The sequence below is a fragment of the Doryrhamphus excisus genome, linkage group LG10 (assembly GCF_037039965.1).
Source record: "Doryrhamphus excisus strain RoL-2023G ecotype Guam linkage group LG10, RoL_Dexc_Guam_v1.1, whole genome shotgun sequence".
Taxonomy (NCBI): Eukaryota; Metazoa; Chordata; class Actinopteri; order Syngnathiformes; family Syngnathidae; genus Doryrhamphus; species Doryrhamphus excisus.
Window position 1 is genome coordinate 349858 of NC_136366.1, and position 23515 is coordinate 373372.

General features: G+C 43.9%; 1 protein-coding gene across 4 annotated transcripts; it reads left to right on the top strand.

Moving 5' to 3' along the window:
• Positions 1–2566: 2566 nt before the first annotated feature.
• Positions 2567–23296, top strand: ret (ret proto-oncogene receptor tyrosine kinase). Of its 4 annotated transcripts, none has more exons than XM_058052559.2 (20): positions 2567–2962; positions 13704–13952; positions 14056–14349; positions 14972–15210; positions 15286–15475; positions 15545–15744; positions 16105–16387; positions 16537–16668; positions 16785–16895; positions 16969–17082; positions 18002–18246; positions 18321–18468; positions 19079–19186; positions 19262–19476; positions 19546–19668; positions 20308–20378; positions 20474–20611; positions 20731–20830; positions 21681–21828; positions 22481–23296. In XM_058052559.2, the coding sequence occupies exons 1-20, from the start codon at positions 2890–2892 to the stop codon at positions 22636–22638; spliced, it is 3339 nt and encodes a 1112-aa protein (XP_057908542.2). In that variant the 5' UTR covers positions 2567–2889; the 3' UTR covers positions 22639–23296. The 4 variants fall into 4 exon arrangements, with proteins under 4 accessions (XP_057908542.2, XP_057908550.2, XP_057908587.2 ...); XM_058052567.2 differs by having other exon boundaries at positions 13707–13952; XM_058052604.2 differs by lacking the exon at positions 2567–2962 and adding an exon at positions 10884–11036 and having other exon boundaries at positions 13707–13952.
• Positions 23297–23515: the final 219 nt, after the last annotated feature.

Here is a 23515-nt window from a genome sequence, read left to right on the forward strand (position 1 = left end):
ACCAACGCCTCTGGCAGTCATCCTGTTGGAGAATCAAGGAAAGAAATTCAATACATCATACCTTACATGTATTGCATGTACATACAAAAGTATTTGTATGACAGGAAGTAAAAAGGTTCCACATTGATAAGCCCATAGAAATTAGGAGGTTCACAATATGAAGTGTGTGTGGGGGGGCGGGGGGGTTAAGTAAGCCAATGTTAATGCACTACAATGCAGATGGCGATGCAACTTCATGTGAAAAACTCTTAACTATTACTTAACTATTACTTAACTATTACTTAATTATTACTTAACTATTACTTAACTATTACTTAATTATTACTTAACTATTACTTAACTATTACTGAATTATTACTTAACTATTACTTAACTATTACTTAACTATTACTTTCTTCCTGGGTGCTCTGATTTGACGTAGCAACATCCACTGCAGCCGTGGCTCTCATTACCAAAATAAGAGCGCTCATTACCTTTTGGTAATTACGTGAATTCTCAAGTGCCTCTTTGTAGCTATTTTTATATGGTGTGTGTATATTCATGTCTCACATAAGGTTGTGGATGATGGGCAAAATGCCCCCAAAGTGGACCTAGTCTCTCCTGCACGGATCAGCATCACGTCAGGTGACGCATGAATCTCACGATGAGCCTCGTTCATCAAATGAACTATTTCATGAAAAGCGCCTGTGCCCTTTTCCCCCCGCACAAATCCTATTAGGGCACTCATAGAAGCTTTGTAACATTAAATAGTCTGGTGAGGCGGTGTTCCATCCCCGGGAGGAACTCGCCAGGTTCTGGACGAAGACAAAGAAGTCCATTATTAGCCTTTTTGCAAAACCACTCTGCCAGCACCGGGAAGGCATTACAGGGGCAATTGTTGGGACTGGGAAGAAACGTGAAGGTCGGGATTGAGAGGTACTTTTGTGTCGAGAGCATTTATCACAGCTGGGATAGGCTCCAGCACCCCCGTGAGGATAAGAGGTATATATATATATATATATATATATATATATATATAGATGACATGCAGTACATGCTGATGAAGATGGGAATACGATGCCATCCCAGCATTAAATAAGATGCTCCTCGGATGCTCCTCGGATGCCACTGTGGTGTGACTAGCCTTGTTCCTATTGATTGTTGTCCTGCATACATCTCCAGATACCTATAGTCTGTCATGTGGAAACTTTATCCAAGATTCCGTGTTCTAATGCTGCCTTCTTAGAATCCTATATGGCATAATGATCCGTTATGTCCCTTGGGAGAGCAAACAGGATGTCCGAGGATGTTCTCCTATTCTGCGGCAATATAAATGATACCGTCTCGACAACCTTGACTTAAAAGGATGATATCATACACAAATCCTGTGTTTGCCTGAACTCAATACTTGGACTGATGGAAAATGAAGGCAGGAATTTTCCCAGGAATCATATTGAGAGGAGAAGGGAGGAGTTTAAAGGGGAATCCCATTCCATGAGGACTTCTCGTTTCTGTTGTGTTATCGCCTTTAGCAACTTTAGCTTCATTCATTTTATTGTTCTTCACCAGGGTGGAACGTCCAGTTGACGCGGACGTCTCCATCATCCTGGTGTGAGGGCAACTTATTCCTTGAACCTGAAAGTGTTTCTCAGCCACGATATCAAAGTGCTGCCTTTCTTTGGCCCCATGGTGGCTTATTTAGTACTTTTATACACAGCACAGAGACTGATGCCTTGGAACCAAAGACAACCAGTGAACGTGACTGAAGCTCCTGAGAACTTGTGACGTGCAGTCCACAAAGATCTAGATGGTGTTCTTGCTGCATGGAGACATGAAGACATGAAGACACGAAGACACGAAGACACTGATTGCTGTGTCAGCCACTGGTGGCCTGCCCCGAGGCAGCAGCAGCGCATCGCTCCACGCTATCCTGGTACACGCTCTGACCCAGCCTTCAGACGTGCACGTACACGCACACACACTCATGTACACACACACACACACACACACACACACACACACGAGGTCCAACACAGTTTGTCACCCAGCCTAAAGGTGGGATTTAATAAGATGTTTTCCCAACAAGTAGCAACAATACATCAGCTTGTATGTTATGACTATTATGATTACAATATCATATTATGATGACTATTATGATTACAATATCATCATATTATGATGAATATTATGATTACAATATCATCATATTATGATGAATATTATGATTACAATATCATCATATTATGACGATTCTGATTACAATATCATCATATTATGATTACAATATCATCACTTGTCCAACTAGAGCAATAGAATCCATACACAAATGAATAATAACAAAGTTTATCATTAAACTGGTGGGTTTATTGTGGTCCTCCTTAGAGGGACAGCACACTATACTTCCTTTGTAGTACTTCCTCTTGTAGTACTGCATGTCTCGTAGTACTACATGGAGTTACCAGGTCAAGTGCAATGTGGTTGCAGAACACCAGAACATCATTTTCATGGACAGAATTTGTAGGTTTGATGCATTTAATAGTTATTGTTAATACCCCCCCCCCCCCCAACTGGCCTGCTGTTAATGTTAATTTATGCTCTTACATTTCCTGGAGATGCTTTCCCGCCTGCTGCTGCGGAAGCGGCGTGAGCGATGAGGCGGTGAGCCCCTCCCCGCCCCAACCCCACCCCACCCCACCCCACCCCCGTCCCGCCCCCGTCCCGCCGCCCCTCCACGCCGTGCAGCAGCAGAAGCATCAGTTGCAGCCACGCTCGGCACCGCCGGATCCACGGACCCTCACGATCGTTGGCTTTCTTCTTCCTCTCTTTTCCTCTCGTATGAGCCGATCAGTGACGTCATCGAGCGAGTGAAGCGGATTTGCATGCATCAACTTCCACTTATGGTCGCCCAAGATGGACTCAACTTTGTCTGCTTTCTCTCCGGGGAACGCCGTCGCGGTGCTGCTGCTGTGGATGCTGATGCCGGGTGAGAACCAGCATCACTTTTACTTTCAACAAAATTGGCTTGACGGCTCTCTGCGGGACGCCATGTGACGTCACAGCCTCTAATGATATTTGATTGGAAAAGCACATGAACTATTATCTATATCTACGTAGTATCTATGTATCTACGTATGTATCTGTCTTCTGTTATGCCAGCTATGGCACGTTGGTGTCAATCCAGCCATATATCATAATATTCTAATCCCATTCCCAATCCCCAGCCCAACTGTACTAACAGTATAGTCCCATGGTCTATATTTAAAGTCTGGCTCATAGCTCAGGAGCGTCCATTATTGTGTGCGGCCAAGTCTTTTCTGTGTTGTATTGAGGTGTACCTCTTAGCATGGACCATCAACTACCCTAGCAAATATTTGTACTTGGATTATTGATTATTTTATACTTTTGTGCATGAAAGACCAAGTGAGAAAAAAAATCAAATAAGCCCGAGGCCCCCGTGCCACACTTTGGGCACCGCCGATTTAAGTAACAACACCAAAGACCTTGACTGGAACGTAACACAGTAATATTTCATCTTCTAGCACAATTATGACGTATTATTTCATCATAAGTACACAAAGCTCGCTTGGATGGGAGGGTGTGACCTCCGACCTCGCACCAATATCCGGAGATTGGAAGTTGGTGTGCCACCAATGCACCGCATGTACAATGTCAAATTAGAGGATAACCGCCCCCCCCCCCCCCCACCCTCCTGCTTATGGTTAAGTGCTTCCAGACCTGACGGACAATATTTATCATTCAGCCACGTTTGTACTTTGGCCATAAAAACCTGTTTAAATACACGTTTTAACATTAGAGCTCTCCAGGCACAAATAACACCCCTATAGTCAATTATAATGGACACAATAACAGAAAATAATAACCCTTGTACTCGTGTGTTGCTATCGATGTGTTCCATTGCTAGGGGGGGTGAGTGGGGGGTGGACAGGAAGTGACATCAGCGGTTCAAAATGAAGTTTTAGTTCAGCGTTGAAATTAATTGAACATTACTGGCACCTAGTGACCAGTGGAGAGTACTACATGTCATCACAACATTTTTGCATGCGTCTTCTGAATGCTTGATATTTGTACTTGTGTAGACTTAGTCGTTGTTGGGATTAAAAATGCTTCATTTAGGCTACAATTAGTTCATAATTAATATGCATTTATATGAATTTATTCATCCATAAAGCCGTGATGGGTGAGTGGTGAGGGATTGCTGCATAGTGTGGGCAGATTGTGGCCCAGGGGCCATTACTGGCCCGCTACTCATTTTTTATTGGCCCTTAATCGGCATATTGTTAAAAATAAATACATGATTATTGCAATATATTATTCAATATGATTCTAATGCGCTTGTCACCTGCAGCACAAAGCTAAGATGTTTCATCCTAACTTTGGACGGCTTTTTTTGTATTTTTATTAAAGAAAGGTATCACCTTAACGAGCCTTAACGCTCATGTGGATTCGTTAGGTTTGTGCAAAAGTGGACTAAATGTCTTCAACCGAAGGGAGCGTTTGTTTCCTGGCGAGGCCGTTAAAATGATTGATGAGGATTTTGCAGGTGACATGAGCGTATGTAATGTTCTCTGATTATTTGTCATGTTGACAGCAGCGGCCAAACAAAGGCTGATTGATGCTGCTTCACATCACAGACCCTAAGACGTCACTAAGACCTTCCTGATTGGCTTATGGAGTCCTAGAAGGCGGTCCTCCTCCTGCTGGCTCGGGTTAGGAACGTGAAGGTGATTACACGGCTGCTGAAATAGACTCCCTGGGATCCACTCACCCGCTGGAGCTGATTGTGGCGGCAAAGGAGCTCCAGGAGGCGTAGAGGAGGCGTAGAGGAGGCGTAGAGGAGGCGAGCGAGCGGCAGGCAGGTGTGCAGCAGCTGCTCACATCTCCGGGCAAACACGCCATGTTTGTTTTCTTTGGGAGAATATTGTGTGTGTGGTACCTGTTGGCGAAATGACGCATGGCATTGATTTGGTTGTTCGGCCAACCCCTTCGTTTACCATAAAATACGATGACGACGTTGGCGCTGTCTACCTTTAAATACGTGCTCGCCAAGCCTCAGACATTTAAACGCCACTTGCTAGATGAGAACACAGGCTGTGTAGTTTTTCCGGCCTGTATTGTTGTATTGTTGCTGAGGAAATGGTAATATACTATATGGTATACTATTATAAATATACTAGTCAGTGCAGCCAACCAAGAAACGAATGACCAATACTGTACGTCAGAGCACCACATACGGTGAGAAGACTAGCTCTTATTTAGCACCTAACATCAATGAAATAACTCTTAATGCACGACGTACGTCAGGCCTTTCATGGTACTGGAAATGTACTTGGAATGTTGTATTCTTGAAAAAATACATTAAAACCACGGGAAACACGAAACCAAAGAAATACAGCGAAATAGGTGCAGATTCTGGAAGACCTAGAAAGCCTTCTGTACTGGTTATTGTGTGTAGCTGCTCTATAGGAGACCATAACTCAATACAAAAATGAGCTTAATGGGTAAAGCTGAGTAAAGCTTTGTGTACAAAGTCTATTTATTGCTCATTTTTTAATGTATTTCTATGACTTTATTCCCAAAATATTTTCATAATATTATAACCTCCTCCCCAACATAATTTTCTGAAAACAGCAACTTTATTTTCTGTTTTTCTTGTTTCTCACAACACAACGCCTTGTTTGTTATGCTTCCACAAAATATTTCATCATAATATAACCATTTTATTCTGACTTTTTTGTATAATATTACCACTTTTTTTCTTAATATTACTACTTTATGCATGTAAAGTCACTGCTGTTTTAGTTTAAAAATTCAATTAAACAAAACAATTTTAGGACGTGCTGAGGGCCAATTTTAAGCCACCAAATTACTCCTCAATTATTATTATTTTGTATATAGGATATGCTGAGGGCCAATAAAAAACACCACGGGCCACACCCCTGCTTTAAATGATGTGAATGGTCCAGGCTAGTTGCTATCATAACAATGTTTTATTTGTCACGGTATATTTTATTTGTCATATTTGCAGTTAGATGAAGAAATCATCTCGTATTGGACGGGACGTACCTGTGCAGGCGTACCTAATGATGTGGTTTAATACACTAATGGCATAACCGGAAAAAGAATGCGTATGTGAGTATTCAATGTTTTAAACATTCCCCTAATGCATCACGCGGTGGTCCAGTGTTTCTTGCTGAGGTAATGAACCAGAGGAAATGGGCATTTAACGCTCCGTGACTAACGGCAGCCTACACTTCTAGATGAAGATCTCAAACGTTGTTGGAAGCTCTTAGGTGTATGAATAACTTGTATTTATGAAACTGACCATTAGCTAATGATTGGTGCTCCCGGTTTGCCAGACTAATAATCGATTTAGGCCAGGAAAATCATTTGAGGGTCCACACTGAGCCCCCGAATCCTTTCAGCAGATATTCCCACGTAATCCGTCACTTCCTCAGGGTGACCTCAGATGTTGTCACATAAAAGCATCGAACCGTTTATCTTCTACCATGACCGTGTTTCTGTCCCTTTGACCCTCTTTGCCCTTTGGCGACCTTAGCCTAGCGATGACCTCCACCGTGTTTCGTCCATCCAACCGCCGCCTCCTTAACGTCTCTCGCCCTCTTGCTTGCATCATTTTCATCAGCATCTTTCTGTTTTCAATAAATCTCATTTGCTGCGTGCTGATATTTGATTTAGCTCCTTATTACGTCTTGCCTCATTCATCTTGTGGATTCGTCTCTTTTGCTGTCACTGCGTCTCCTTTGGTCCAATTTGAAAACAACACCATAAAAGTTATTTATTGAGTTTCTATTGAATATCAGCTTGTGCATGGAAGCGCCATATTTGTGCGTTTGTGACCTTGTTCGTCTCGTTATGGTACGGTAATGCTGCTGGCTGTTTGTGTTAGCTTCATATTCATTTGGCCCCGCCTGAAGTCAGCTGGGACGTCATAATATTAGATATTAAACTAGATATTATTTTACCAAACGTTATGTTTCTAAAATTGCAACTAAAAACAAACAGTTTTGATTATGTTGTCATATTAGGACTTTTTTAATGACATATTTTAGTCTTAATATTTCAACTGTATTTTTTTCTCAATTCTATGACTTTATTCTCTTCATATTTTGTCTTTATTCTTGTAAAATTTCTTTTTTCCACCCACGTTTGCTGTTGTTAAACAATTCCTAGTTTAATTATATTTGTAGAATGTGGCGAGGGCCAATTAAAAAAACAGCTTTGTGTCGGTAATGACCCTCGGGCCACACTTTGGATACTCCTTGTTTAGGGCCTGACTGATTACTTGATTAATTGTAACAAGAAGCTTCAGATGAATCGCTTAGAAAACAGTGGTCGGTTCAATTCTTGACATTCTATTGCTTGTGCTTGAAAAGAAGAAAAATGACTATAAATTCTACACAAGTGATAAAAATAGAATAACATTACATTAACATTACATAAGACAAATAAATCAAAAACCATTGAGGACAAATAGTGGAATATAAATATAAGTTATGTCTTTTGAAGAGTAATAATAATTTTCTAACATTTCTAACCATTTTCTGTACCTTATGTCTTCACAAGGGCTGTGGGTATGCTGGAGCCTACCCCAGCAATAAAATCATAATACTAATGACACTTCAACTAAATAACACAAATATAGTAATTTTCTGGAAAGTCAATAAAAGCAAAAAAAACTACTAAACAAATAAAAACTGTGTAATCTGTACAAAACAATGATTATTTTACTCCCTTGGAGGTTTGGCAACCCCCTCTGGGATACGTGGAGGCCGCCCCCGCCTCCCCCTGCCTGCCTCCCCCTGCCTGCCTCCCCCTGCCCCCCCCCAGCCTCCCCCAGCCTCCCCCAGCTCTCCGCCTGATCCTGTAGTCAGTTATGGGTCAGGCTTCCTCCTCATGCCTGGTTAGAATCTAATTTAGTGCGATGAAAGGACAAGGAGACATTGATTGAAATTCGGCCCTTTGGGAATTTGGGCCTTTTGTTCCACGCGGTCCTTGACTTAACTGATTTCCCAGTTTGGCGGTGGTGCCCTCCGTGTTTGACATAGTATTTACAAGCGGGACCGAAACAAAGGAGGACATTTGTGTCCTTAGTGGGCTCCCTGTGAGTCTGGTGCAGATCCACATGAGATTATGGCAGATTATAGCCGACTAGTCCACATTCTCCCCAAGTTTCTCAACGCATCACGTATCTTTTGCCAATCGAGCACTCGGCAAATGTTTGGGCAAATTATTTCCCATCAGCCCGTCCTCGCTTTCCTCTCGCCAGCCCCGTCCCACAAACGTTGTCTAATTCATGCTGTATCCATAAGGTGGCGTCCCTCGCTTGGTTGTGTAATGACAGCCATCAGATTCCGTGGAAAAGATGGCGTGACACACAAAGTACAAACACAAGGCATTCAGAAGATGCATTCAAAGAAGCTGGGATTATATAGGATGTTATTGTCATTTCCACACACGCAAATTTTATTACAGCTTGGGATTTTCTCACAACACCCAAATAATCCTTACACAAGCTAAAAGTCATCTCTGAACCCCTGATGTCACTTCCTGTCCACGCCTCACTCGATTCCCACACCGGAACACATTTACAGCAACACACACACACACACACACACACAGGTTGTGTTTATGTCTTCAATGTCTTCTTTTCTGTTATTAATGTACGTGTAAAGGTGACTATAGGGCTGTTATTTCACATCTAGAGGACTCTAATAATGTTGAAAACTGTATTTACAAGGTTGTAAACAGGTTTTTTATGCCCAAACTATGAAAATATTACATTCATAAATAAGGACTGCTCCTTGGTGGGAATGTATGCATCACGATAAATACATATTGATCACATACATACATGACAAATACTACATATACATACATACATACATACATACATGACAAATACTACATCTACATACATACATACATGACAAATACTACATATACATACATACATACATGACAAATACTACATATACATACATACATACATGACAAATACTACATATACATACATACATACATGACAAATACTACTACATCTACATACATACATACATGACAAATACTACATATACATACATACATACATGACAAATACTACTACATCTACATACATACATACATGACAAATACTACTCCATCTACATACATACATACATGACAAATACTACACATACATACATACATACATACATACATGACAAATACTACATATACATACATACATGACAAATACTACATATACATACATACATACATGACAAATACTACATATACATACATACATACATGACAAATACTACTACATCTACATACATACATACATGACAAATACTACATATACATACATACATACATGACAAATACTACTACATCTACATACATACATACATGACAAATACTACATATACATACATACATACATGACAAATACTACTACATCTACATACATACATACATGACAAATACTACATATACATACATACATACATACATGACAAATACTACATCTACATACATACATACATGACAAATACTACTACATCTACATACATACATACATGACAAATACTACTACATCTACATACATGCATACATGACAAATACTACATATACATACATACATACATGACAAATACTACATATACATACATACATACATGACAAATACTACTACATCTACATACATACATGACAAATACTACTACATCTACATACATACATACATACATGACAAAGTATGTATAAAGTGCTATAAAGTGAAGGCTGTCCATCACGTCTGCTTATCAACGCGTGTTTCAGGCGTGCACCTGACCACCAAATGGTTCCTGATATGACGTATCGGGATAATGACTGTGACTGTGCCCCCGCGCCCCCCCCCGCCAGACCCCTGGGACGTCCTCAAACTTGATTTGGACTTGCCGCTACCCCCGAAGGAGCCGCTCTATTGGATCCTTTAGATGACTGATGAACACAGATTATGGGATGGCGAGCTCTTGGTTGCTCTTGGTTGCTCTCGGAGCTAATTGGATGCCATTTGGGTGGAATTGATTATTGTGTTAAGGTATGCAGGAGGCTCAACTAACTGATTAGCTCTTGCTGGAAAGCCATCAGATATCATAAAGATATGACTTTCCTTTTTCATCTCACCATATTGTTGAAAAAGCATTTTATTATATGATGAAATAATCATGCATAGGAGGGAAGGAGGAGATATTTAAAAATGTCCTCATCCATAAAGGAGAATTTCATCTGAAGAGGAGCTTTTGGCTAATGAATCCTCCAAGTGTGCTGGCGGTGCCGTCATCGCTGACGATTTTGAGGTCGTTTATTTGTTGACCTGATAGGACAGCAGGAAATGGGCTGTAAAATCAAAGAAGGCGGCTTCCTACCAAATGATGGCCCATTTCAAGACCGATGCTTTTCCACGACTGTAGGAGAGGGGCGCCATTATACGGGGCGCCAGATGATTTTCCACGCGCTGCCATCAGCGTTTGTCATCAGTGGAAAACAATCAGCAGGGCTGTTGATTAGCACGCTTATTGATTGGTCTGCCGCCTTTCCAATGAGTCGTTACCAAGGACATGCGCAGGGCCCGATGACCTTGGCAAACACAGGCTGGGCTCTCGGGAGGACCGGTGGCGGGAAGGTAGAGCGCACACGCTTCCTGGCTTCCTGGCTTCCTGGCTTCCTGGCTTCCTGGCTTCCTGGCTTCCTGGCTTCCTGGCTTCCTGGCTTCCTGGCTTCCTGGCTTCCTGGTCAGCGATGTTTTCTTTCAGTTAGCGTAGTCGGCCTCAGCTAGCTCATGATGTCACAGCTGGTAAATCCATCAGTGCGAGCGTGCGTTGAGTTAATTGAGTTGCTGTGTTTGTGTAGGACAACACAAAGGGCGTCCCACCCTATCGGTTCTGACTGAGGACCTCCAGACACGCCGTGGTTTGCTTTCAGATATTGTGACGAGCCTCTGTCCCTTTTGTCCTTCCACAGATAATATACGAGCTAGAATGGACACGCAGGTCGTTATTATATTACCTCCGGCATCTCAACAAGGTCAAGCAAAGAGGCTTTTCTTCTTGTTCCTGTTGTCTAAGAGTGTTTCCCCGTTTTAGACGTCAATTCCACCCGCCACTCGGCAGTAGAGTATAGCTAGCGCTATTGTAAACATGGCCAAACGATGAGTAGCAGCTGAGTGTAATATTTGCTGAGGTATGACAGACTTTATTGTTATATACCCGACACTCACTTCCAGTTCTTGGAAAAAGCCGTATTCCGGCGTGTGATTCACGTGATCAAACCTCCATAGTGTGAGGAAATGAGACGTCACATTTGTGTTGTTTTTAGTGGACTCAAACAAAGAGTCATCCTGGTGGTACAACCCAAAGATGGATCCATCCAATCAGTCAAGTCTGATTACCTGCTTTCTGTTGGCTTCGGTCTTGGGGAGAAATTCAATTTATGTTTGCTGTTTAAATATCTTTTACTCCCGCTGGTTAACAACTGGGGACAATTTGGGGGGCCAAACATGTTTTTGGAATGGGGGAGGAAACCGTAGAAAAGCCACGCATGCACGGGGAGAACACGCTAACTCCACATGGAGATGGCCCAGGGTGGAATTGCAGTTTTTCAAAAATAATCCATAAATGATTGCTGTTTTGTGGTTGACTATGGCCAAGTATTAGTAAAAAATATAGAAATAGAAATTATATGCGGTATTGTGGTCAGTAGGCGTCAGTAATGACATGACGTTAGATTCCATGGCCTTCCACGCTGGGGCTATCTGCCATGGCTGAGATGGAATTCCAAAAAGGTTTTCCTTTCATTCTGTGTTTCATACTGGTAAGTTTTTGGCCTCTTTGTCCTTCCCCACTCCATTTGAAACACTCCGTAAAGTTTAGGGAGTTTTTGAGAGGCTAACTCGAGGCTAACTGGTTAGTTCGCTAGCTCGTTAGCTTGCTATGATAGCATGGCTGTTCATTATCTCCCTGCTGTGAATGGGACAAATGTAGACAAAGAATAATGGGAGTTTAAACGTTATAATGTTAAACAGGTTTTTGTTTATTAATATTGAATCCAACTTGACAGAAATGTACTTATTGAGGTCGGGTCTGGAGCCGTGATAAACAACGGACGACTTTATACTCCACTTACAAACACGTCTCACTTCTGTCCGACATTTCCTGCTATCTTTTAGCTTGAGTTACATTTTTAGTCGGCTGTTAATATAATTAAGGCTGTTAAAAATACAAATGTCCTGACATGTAGCTTTCTGTTGATAAAATTCAGTAAAATTGCCATATTTCAGACACCGTTTCAATGTGATCGTTGGACAGCCCTAAATACTAATTTACTGTAAGTGTTCTTTTCCACCGGAACAAAAGTCCCATGCTTGCCAAGGTAATGGCGCCCTCTTACGGCTATAACTGGTATCACAAGGTCGGCTCTTTCTCTGCGCCTTTTTATGTGCTCCCGCCAAATGTCTGTCTGTTATAATATATCTAATATATCTAATAATATATCTCATCTAATGTTCAAGCCCGATACAAATCATGATTTTAGCAAAACACATTTTATCAGGGTGACTGGAAAAAGCTTAACCTGCCTTTAAATGCGTTTATCTTTAATGACAGAAAAATCACACACTTTAATCTTTAATTCATCAGACACGAAAAGGCAAAATGATGGTTTTTTTCACAGTTTTTTTACAATAATTTTTTTTAATCCTCTCACATTAAAGCCAGTTTGTACTTCCTTAACTGTCAGCTTATTACATTCATTGCATACATTAAGGTCACAGGAAACCTAAAAAAAATTAAATTAAATTAAATTAAAAAAATACACCGACAAAATGGTTGGAGTGACTCAGACATGAACTGTAATTCAAATATTTGTGGATAAAATACATGTGTAAAAAAAAAAGCTTCCATTTTTATTCCCACCGTAGGAACAATACAAAGGCTGTTTTCTTATTTCTTAATTAGTGAGGAACACGTCTAACAAAAATGGCGGAGTGAATCTCAATCTTTCAGGAAGGGTCATTTTATCCATCAATCCAGCCTCCTGTCATCCAAGTCCTGTGAAATTCAATCAATGTCTGAAACCAGAGCCCAGGCCTGAACTGCAGCAACAGAAATAGAAAATCTAGTTTTGCCGTCTGCTAATGACATTAGCGCGCTCCCTAAATGGTCGCCTACTGTCGTCAAAGAGGATCATAGCGGGGATGGAATTACACCACCGACACTCGCATCTCCATTTTCCTGTAAAACACACAGCTGATGTGATGTCGCTCTCTATGGATTAGCCTTACAAGCACATAAACGCACCGCCCCCCCCCCTCCCCCATCCTCTGGCAGGTAATGATTCATTTCTCCTCTGTATCATGTGATGGGGCCTAATTAAACTCCTCAAGGTGACTCCAAGGACGATCAGAAACCACATATCGACCACATGAGCAATTCATTCATTCATTCTGCGTCCTCCATTTGAATCCTCCGTTCAATTTCCGTCCAGCAGGAGGGAGGAAAGGAAGGGAACAAAGGAACCTGCCATGTTCAATTTAGCTGCTCATCACCATGAAAGGTCCAAAACGCCAAAGTACTGCCAGACGGCGTTGTTGTCAAAACCTGCATAAAAAGCTCAGTTCTTCAAGGTCAGTATGACCGGATTGTCTTGTTTGTCCTTTGAAGCAGGAGCTGAAGGACTGTACTTCCCTCAGAATGAGTACAAGGAGACCATCTACGTTGGCCAGCCAGCAGGGAGCAGAGTCCTCCAGGTCCACGCCATGCTGGACGGCGAGTTGGAGCAGCCGCACTTCTACCTGTGCTGGTTCAGTGCGGTCAAACGACCCGCTTACAGTTCCTGGTTCAACATGGACATCAACACTGGAGTGTTGTCCTTGAACAAAACCTTGGAGGAGAACGACTTTGCCTTTCAATGTGAGTCACATCCAAGCGTTCCAGTTATCTTCTACATGAAGATACGCTTGGATTCCCACACTGATAAAGACCTTCTATCTATTTGGGATTTGTTTCTTATCAGATAACCCTCTATGGTCCGTGAAGAAGCTGGCCCTCCAGGTTATGGTGCTCCCTAAGTTCACCAAAAAGTCCCTGTGCATCACTCGGAACAACCCTCGCATCATCCTGGACTTTGTCAACGCCACGATGCCCCAATGTGCGCAGACCGACATGACCGAGCTCTGCTTCCCTCACCGAGACACGTTCAAGCCACACATCATGGAGAACAGGTTCCCGGGGGCCATCATGCAGCTTCAGCGTCTCACCAGACACAACGTCTGCCCCAACTACACCATCTCGTACAGCGTGGAGTCAGGTTGGTCTTCCCAATGTACAGCATGGTGGGACCAACAAAGGGGGACGGGTCTTTGAAGTACCTGGGGTCAACAGTCCAGAAGAATGGAGATGGTGAAAAGGAGGTGAAGAAGCGTGTGCAGGCAGGATGGAGCGGGTGGAGGAAAGTGTCAGGCGTCATGTGATAGAAGAGCTTCAGCTAAAAGGAAAGGAAAGGTCAACAAACTGTGGTGAGAGCAGCCATGTTGTTTGGTCTACAGACAGGAAGCAGAACTGGAGGTAGCAGAGATGAGGATGCTGAGGTTCTCATTGGGAGTGACCAGGATGGATAGGATCAGGAAGGAGTACACCAGAGGGACATTACATGTTAGAGGCCTTGGAGATAAAGTCCTGTAGGCCAGACTGAGATGGCCAGGTGAGATAGACAGATGTAGAAGACAGGACGGAGGAGATTGGTTGCTGTGGCAACCCCTGGAGGGAAAAGCCCAAAGAGGAAGAAGAAAAGGTTCCTTTGGTTTTTACAGATTTTCCAATAAAAACTATGCGTATCATTCCAAACGTCACAGATTGCTAGCTAACGATCATCTGGAGGAGTCCACGGTTAGCGTAGTCCAAACGGTGATGCGTATTTCCTCTTCGAACAGAGACGCCCGCCCCCTTTGCTGTGAACCAGAACACCTCGGAGCTGGTGGTGACTGCAGCTTTGGACCGGGAGGAGAGTGAACGTTACAGACTCCTGCTGGTTTGCACAGTCCGGACAGAGACCGCCATCACTACGCTGGACACGCCTCTGGACGTTTTTGTTTATGACGAGGATGATAACGCGCCCTATGTGAACGGAACAGAGGCAGCAGATGTTATCATCAGCTTCAATCGGACCATTGTGAGAAGAAACCAAGAAGGTGGATTCTGGAATGCGGTTTCCAGAAACACTCATGGCTTTTATCTCTCCTTCCAGGGCGGCACCTTTGGAAAATTGTCTGTTTTTGACAGGGATCTGACCTCCAGCTATGCCACAGACCAGAGTAGGTATGTTGAGACCTTGCTCAACACCGATCCATGGACGAGGGAAACATTCCGTATCAAAAGCAGCTTCAGTGAAAAGAAAGCTGCTGGGAACGGCGTCAGGGAGACCATTCATAGCTATCGTAAGTCATCCCGACAACGGAACGCCGTCTGCTTTTTCCTCAATGAAGCTCTTCATGTCTTTCCTTTAGAGCTGGTCCTCAAGAGGAACCTGCTGGTGACGGAGAATCGCAGCGTGCAGCTGGACTACCTGGTCAATGACACCACCTACCCTGGTCTAGAGGGAACCGTGTTGCTTCGCTTCAACGTCACCATCCTTCCCGTCCGCATCGACTTTGACAACATCACCCACATCTTCACGCTCACACGCAGGGCTTCACTCTACGCTCAGGTACGCATGGGTGTATCCAACATCATCAACCTTGAGGAACCTTTGTTCCTCCTCGCCAAGTTGGTGTCATGTTGAGGATGAAAGATCACAAAGCCAAAGAGTTGCCGTGGAAAGGTCTTGATTGACAAGTCCTTCAAACTCATCTCTGAGGCTGGAGGTCATGCTGAGGGATGGTCCAGGTGTCCATCTCTCACACTTTTCATGAAACTCTAACACAACAAATAACTTGGCAGCAAAGTTGTGGTGATATCTTCTAGACAGCAGATGAGGCTGGTCCGAGTCCTTCACTAGACTGCCCCCTGCTGGCTCACTAAACACATCATTCCCTCCTTCACTCCCTTCCGTGTTTTCCCGTCTCAGGTCGGAAGAGTCTGTGTGGAAAACTGCCAGCAGTTTGATGGTTTCAGGATCACTTACCGGCTCAAGCTGCCCGATAAGAACATCTCTGCCGAGGAGCTGTCCTGCTACGCCGCCATCGGCATCACGCAGGCACCCGGGGAGATGTGGGGGCTGCTCTACGTCAACGACTCGGCGCCGCTGCCAAAGCCGGAATGCCAGGATTTGCAGTACGTCGTTGTAGCTCAGGAGGAGCACACGCAGATGGAGGCCAGCACCCACATCCAAATCCTTGTGGATGGTGAAGGTGAAGCAGCTGAAACACATCCATCAATGTCCATTTCTGCTCAATATTTAGGTTCATCACATCCAAAAATAGAAGCCCCTTTCGGGCCCTCAAGCCACCCTTTGGACACGTCAGATTTAGTGTAGATGACTTGCTCCTGTTTTCCACAGGAAAGCAGGATGGCCAGGAGAGCCAGCAGTTCCCGTCGTGTGCGGAGAACAGACGGCGAGGAGACTGCGAGTCCACTCGAGGCTTGGGGGCGACCAGTGGGCGGTGCCAGTGGAGGCAGGGCACTGAAAAAGGTCCTTTTTCAAGTTCTTGTATTTCAAATTGTCAATTTCAAATGGCCATGTGTATATATATATATACTATATAGTATATTTATACAAGTAACATTTTTCCCTACTTATTACTGCAGGAATTTCTGAAAATTACTCCACCTGCTCACCCGACCTGCGCTCATGTCCCGATAGCTTTTGTGATGCTATTGAAAGCAAAGATGCATCCATATGCCCGCAGGACTGTACAAGTAGGTTCTATTAATAGCGCTGACATGGCGTGCTCCAACGGTTGCACTGACAGCGCTAACTTTGTGTGTGAAGAAGAGACGGTCATCGGAGGTCATGAACTGGGCCTGAGGAACGGGATCCAGGCGGGCTACGGGACCTGCTACTGCTACACCGAGAGATGCTTCTGTGAGAAGGAAGATATTGAAGGTGAAATAGCCGCACTTCGTAGTTTGTGTACTTTGACACAGCGTAGTCATGGTGACGGCGTCTTCATCATGCTATAGCCCTTTGGCGGCGGCTGGCAACAAACTAGGGTCAGTGTTTTCCGTTGACTAGCTGTTTAGCTTCCTGTGTGTAGTAGTCAGCAATGGGTACTGTTACTTGGAACCTCGGTTAGCGTACGCCCCGGTTAGCGTGTCTTAACTCATGGCAAAACATGAAGGAGGAGTCAACAACCTGTCGTCAATGAAGGTATTACTTTATCCATCCTTCCATTTATTCATATGCCTGGTTCATTGTTTCATGCAGCTATAAAAACATGTTTGTCTTAACAATTTGTACTTTTAGTTTGTCTCTGTCAATCTGTTAATCTGGCATTGACCTTGCAGAAAAATTCTATATACTAAAAACATGGTTACTGCATCTCATATTTAGTAATTGTAGTAATTGTAATTACCCTGATTTGCGCTACTTTGTCTTGAACTTTGAGCTTTGGAGCTCATGAGCTCCCAGAGGGCAAATATTCAAATATTCTTTGTCATTTAAAACTTGAACTCCCATATTTTTAGCTACCTGTTGGGTGTTAAGTTGCTGTGTGATGATTCTAGCCTTCTATCTAAGATGACACTGTGAGTGCCACTGTTATGTACAGTAATGATCTCCTGCCATTTCCCATTGGGTCGATGAGCTTGCTCACCTCTAGCCCGAAGTCAGCCGGGATAGGCTCCTGCTCAGCTGACCCCAATGAGGACCGTATAGAAAATGGATGGATAGAATCGTAATCACACAGTTCCAATATTTGCCTTGCTTCGGAGAATGTTCAGCGTTGCTCGTCAGCATGGACACAATAAAAAGGTCATGATGAGGTTCTAGCTCAAGTCCAAGCCCGTCTCTGCTGCCCCCCCAGAGGTGATGTGCGACGACATATGTAAGACCATCATCGCCACGGCCCTGCTCCTCTCCTTCATCGTCTCCATCCTGCTGTCGTCATACTTCATCCACCGCTACCACAAGAAGTCACCCAAGGCCCCCATAGCGTCCGCCGAGATGACCTTCCGCCGGCCCGCCCAGGCCTATCCGATCAGCTTTCCCGCTAACAACCTACGCAGAGGCTCGCAGGAATCCATCGAGACTGACACCTTCAAAATACCCGTAAGCTGCCCCCCCACTTCCTGCATCCTGGTTGGACGTGAGCTTACCACATGGTGTTGGTTTTCGTCCAACAGGAGGACCCCAAGTGGGAATTCCCTCGGAAAAACCTGGTACTCGGCAAGACTTTGGGCGAAGGAGAGTTTGGAAAAGTTGTCAAGGCAACGGCGTTCAGGCTGAAGGGGAAAGCAGGTTACACCACCGTGGCTGTGAAAATGCTGAAAGGTAGGACACGCGTCAAGTACTCTTTGTGGGTTAAGGACCTAGTACTTACTAGTACTAGTACTAGTACTAGTACTAGTACTCAAACAATCCTTCTCACAACAGGAAAGAACAACCTAGTCAAAGATCCTCTACATTACCCGATTACCCGATTATTTTCAAGAACCTGCTATCAAAAAGCCAGTGAACATTAGCATTGATAGCATTCTTGGGCCAGCATTGAAAGATGCTTGGTTCCATCACGCTTGGTTCCATCACGCTTGGTTCCATCACGCTTGGTTCCATCACGCTTGGTTCCATCACGCTTGGTTCCATCACGCTTGGTTCCATCACGCTTGGTTCCATCACACTTGGTTCCATCATGCTTGGTTCCATCACGCTTGGTTCCATCACACTTGGTTCCATCATGCTTGGTTCCATCATGCTTGGTTCCATCACACTTGGTTCCATCACGCTTGGTTCCATCACGCTTGGTTCCATCACGCTTGGTTCCATCACGCTTGGTTCCATCACGCTTGGTTCCATCCCTTTGGAGCTTTGTCTGCCATGACAAGGGAAACGATTGATTGATTGATTGATTGATTGATTGAAACCCTGTCGTTATCCACGGTAGAAAACGCCTCCCACAGCGAGCTACGAGACCTGCTGTCAGAGTTCACGTTGCTCAAGCAAGTCAACCATCCTCACGTCATTAAGATGTACGGAGCCTGCAGTCAGGACGGTAAGACGTGGGCCAGCTCCCGGTTCCAGCATGGCTGTCGTACACGGAGCCTGAAGACGGCGTTTCTGTCAACAGGTCCGTTATATCTCATCGTGGAATATGCCAAGTACGGGTCACTTCGCAACTTCCTTCGCGAGAGCCGGAAAGTTGGGCCGAGCTTCATGGGACGGGATGCCAACCGAAACTCCAGCTACCTGGAGAACCCGGACGACCGGGCGCTCACCATGGGTGACCTGATCTCCTTTGCGTGGCAGATATCCAGAGGCATGCAGTATCTTGCTGAGATGAAGGTGTGCATCTGTCCGTGTTGTCCCATGTTGTTCTTGAGCCCTTCTTTCAGCCTTGTTGCTTTTTAACAGCTTGTTCACAGGGACCTCGCCGCACGAAACGTGCTGGTGGCAGAGGGACGCAAGATGAAAATCTCCGACTTTGGACTCTCCAGAGATGTGTATGAGGAGGACTCTTATGTTAAGAGGAGCAAGGTGAAGACTAAAGTCTTTCTAAACGGCACACATTTAAAAAAATACCCGGGCAGCGATCCCTCCTTTCTTATAATTCATCAACTCCACACCTGAACGTGAAAAGTACTTTTCCATGAAGCAGGATTCCTTATTGATAATTGGAATACTTTCATAGTTAGAGCATCTTGACCTTCTAAATCTAGTTTTAGCCTTATTAGAGCCCTCTACACATGAAATAGCAGCCCTATAGTGACTTTAGCCTGGTATTAGCCAACATAGTAACATCATAAGAGAAAACAGGACATTCAAGGCCCAGCTAAGACTCACACTGAGGGCCAGCCTGTTGTTCAAGTCTGGTGCTTGTGTGTCTCACTGAGCATTACAGTCACATGACTGACACCCAGTGACTACTATAGAAACTACATTTCATCACAACGTCTTTGAATGCTTTATGTTTGCATTTTAGTGTTTCATGTCGCCATTTTGATGCTTTAAAATGACAAACAGAAAATAAGTCAAATGTAAGAAGATATGCATCATTTCTGCGTAATAATGGGCCATATTCAACGATGAAACTGCACCGTTTATTAAGGTCTGTTGAACATTTGGAGCACAAAACTGAACTTTGAAGTCGCCATGAAAATGTTATCCTTGTTCCAGGGCCGTATACCTGTCAAATGGATGGCGATAGAATCCCTCTTTGATCACATTTACACGACGCAAAGTGACGTGTAAGTACCAACCTTATTTTTGGAACAATTGAGTCCATCCTGCATTTCCTAAAAAGTGAGACTGGTGATTTTTTGTGACTAATATTTTCTTGCAGTTGGTCCTTTGGCGTCCTGCTGTGGGAGATCGTGACACTGGGAGGTAATCCATACCCGGGTATTGCACCTGAACGCCTCTTCAACCTCCTGAAGACCGGCTACAGGATGGAGAGACCAGAGAACTGCTCGGAGGAAATGTGAGCTCTCGTCTTTGTTACTTCGTTAGTTAGGTTGTCTGCGTGCAATGCCCCGCCCTCCATGGATAATGTGTCCCCGGCGACGCCCATAAGCTGCTGTAAAAACCTCTCCTCTGCAGGTACAACCTCATGGTCCGATGCTGGAAGCAAGAATCCGACAAGAGGCCCACCTTCTCTGACATCAGCAAAGAACTGGAAAAGATGATGGTGAAAAGTCGGGTATGGTGAAGCAATACAAGACGTTATTGATCAGTTGTTCATCCCCTTATTGGCCACGCGTGGAAAGTCTTGCTAATTCCACAGCTTCACCCCATAGAAACATCGGGGTGCATACAAGCATCCCGACTTTCCCTGATAATTATTTACATTTCATTTCCTTTCCAATTCAAATATTTTGGGCAAATGAACTGCCGGTATTGATATCACCGCGCCATTGGAACCTCATTAAACTGCCGTCCTCCACAGAAACTTGCAGGCTGAGTATATCCGCAGTGTGGAATGACTTCCTAAATATTCCATTTGGGATGGCAGTAAAGTGTTACGTTTTTCCTGTAATCCAATCCAACCAATGAACGTTGACTTGTAATGAGACACGGCTGCAGAAGCTTTCCAGGAACTGCAAAGCAGCAGGAAACTCAAAGTGTTGAAAATGTCATGAGAACTAATAGGAAGGAGTTCCAACTGCACCACACCGACCCTGAAGGTAGCACTATAAACTTTTGCACATGGTTAACACACTAATATATAACCTGCAAGGCATGCTGGGTAAGCATTTATTTGGACACATGTGGCAGGAGGGAATCATGACGCTTCCGTGTACGCCTGCGTCATTTGACGAGCAGAAAAATGCGGCCTTGCTTGAGATCATCACAGAGCATAGCAGGCCACATTCACACAGGCCAATGGCGCCCCGGAATACTGCAGATGATTGACTTTGGTTAGAGAAAGTGTGCCAAGACAAAGAAGTGTGTGCGTGCGTGCGTGTGTGTGTCGTATTATTCCATTTCTGCTCACTCCTGCCCCCCCCCCCCCCCATCAGCCTAATCACACCTTTATCTGCTTTTGTCAGGATTACCTGGACCTGGCAGCGTCCACTCCTGCTGACGCCCTGCTGTACGATGACGCGCTGTCTGAAGAGGACACGCCACTTGTGGACTGTAATAACGCCCCTATCCCTCGAACCCTCCCCTCCACATGGATTGAAAACAAGCTCTATGGTAGAATCTCACATGCATTTACTAGATTTTAGAAACACGACACTCAGGCTGTCTTTTTTTGGCAACTTCTAATTGGCTTTCCATAGTCAAGTGTGCGTGACTGTGATCTGGGCATGCCTTTTTTCCTAAATATTCCTGACCATTTCATCGTAAATGAGCGGCTCAGTGAAAAACAATTTGTTTTATTTGGACCTGCTTCTAATGTACAGGAAAGCAAAAATGACACTGAATATTTAATATTCGTTAGAATTTATACATCACACCATCACATCATCGCCTTCAATGCACATCTTATTTCCACTTTTTTGGTCTTCACGTCCTGGTTTGTTGGCACCAGTAAGGAAACCAGTAACATTGGAAACAGGTCCTGGCTAAATCAATCGCTACTTGTGGTTTGGATTCCAGATTGTCTTACATTCTTCACGTGAAATGATTGATTTATGATCATTCATAGTCCTGAATGGAGAAACAGTAAGGCTTTTCCGTGCAACTCTCGGCTGACGTTGCTTCAAGAAGAGAACGTAGCGAGGAATGACTTCCTTCTTGATGTTGAGTCAAATGACGAGCGCAGAGTCTGACTGAAAAGCTTTACTGTCTGCACGCTGCTTTTCTTTCACTGAGTGCAGAAAAAATGATGTGTTCTCATTTTTAGGCATGTCATACCCCAACTGGCCCGAGAAGAGCCCGGTACCGCTCAACAGACACGATGCCACTAATCCGGTCTTTACAAGATATGCCAATGATAGTGTTTATGCAAACTGGATGGCTTTGCCTTCGCCCGCAAAAGCTACGGACCAGCTTGATAGCTAGACGAGGCAAGACCAGCAACGCTGTAGAAAACATGTGCTGGTAGATGTGTATATTTCTATAAAAGTGTGTATAGACCGTCCCGTGCTCAACTTGCTTCCCTTTCATTTCTGTTGCACGGGTATTCAAACCGGGGTCTCTTTTGCTGCAAAACCAGCTGGACCGACATGGACCGTGCTTCATTCAGCCGTGTTGTGCAATGTTCATGACCTCGTGGCCACCGTGGTCGGCCATGTTGTATCGCTGCATGACTGTTGTACCAGATTGTTGTCAGCCTCGATGTCTCTGAAGTGCCTGTGCCGCTTCCACAATAGCCTCCGTACGTTCGTGCGCTACTGGGAAGATCATCATCTGAGGTGTGCTTTCTACTTTGGAGGACTGTGCTCCGTTATGTCCAAAGACCAATGTTCTGTTGTACGCATAACATGTTCAAAAAACAGGATTGTTTCTTGTTTTGTTCTGCTTCTTCTTCTTGATTTCTTAAACACGCCAAATATCAGTAAACGAGTGCTACTCCTGTCTGATGACTTCATACAGTTGGCGCTTTTCATTTTTTGTCATTGCAAATATGGAAGGGAAAAAGGACGGGTGTGTAAACTCATGAGTATTGTCATTGCTATGTTTTATTTTCATTGTTACAAATAATAAACACTACAAATGTTTATTATCGCAGCCTTTTTTGTGCATCAGAATATCATATTGGTCAAGCCCCATTCTATAAAGTTATTATAAATGCGGCTGCAAAAACTCCAATACATATATAAATGATCAAAATAATATAATGGAGGAAGAATATCTCAATTCAATTTCCAAAATGAAGTATAACAAATAAAGTACAAGTCAACAACAGGACCATATTATGCTCATCATCACCTTCATA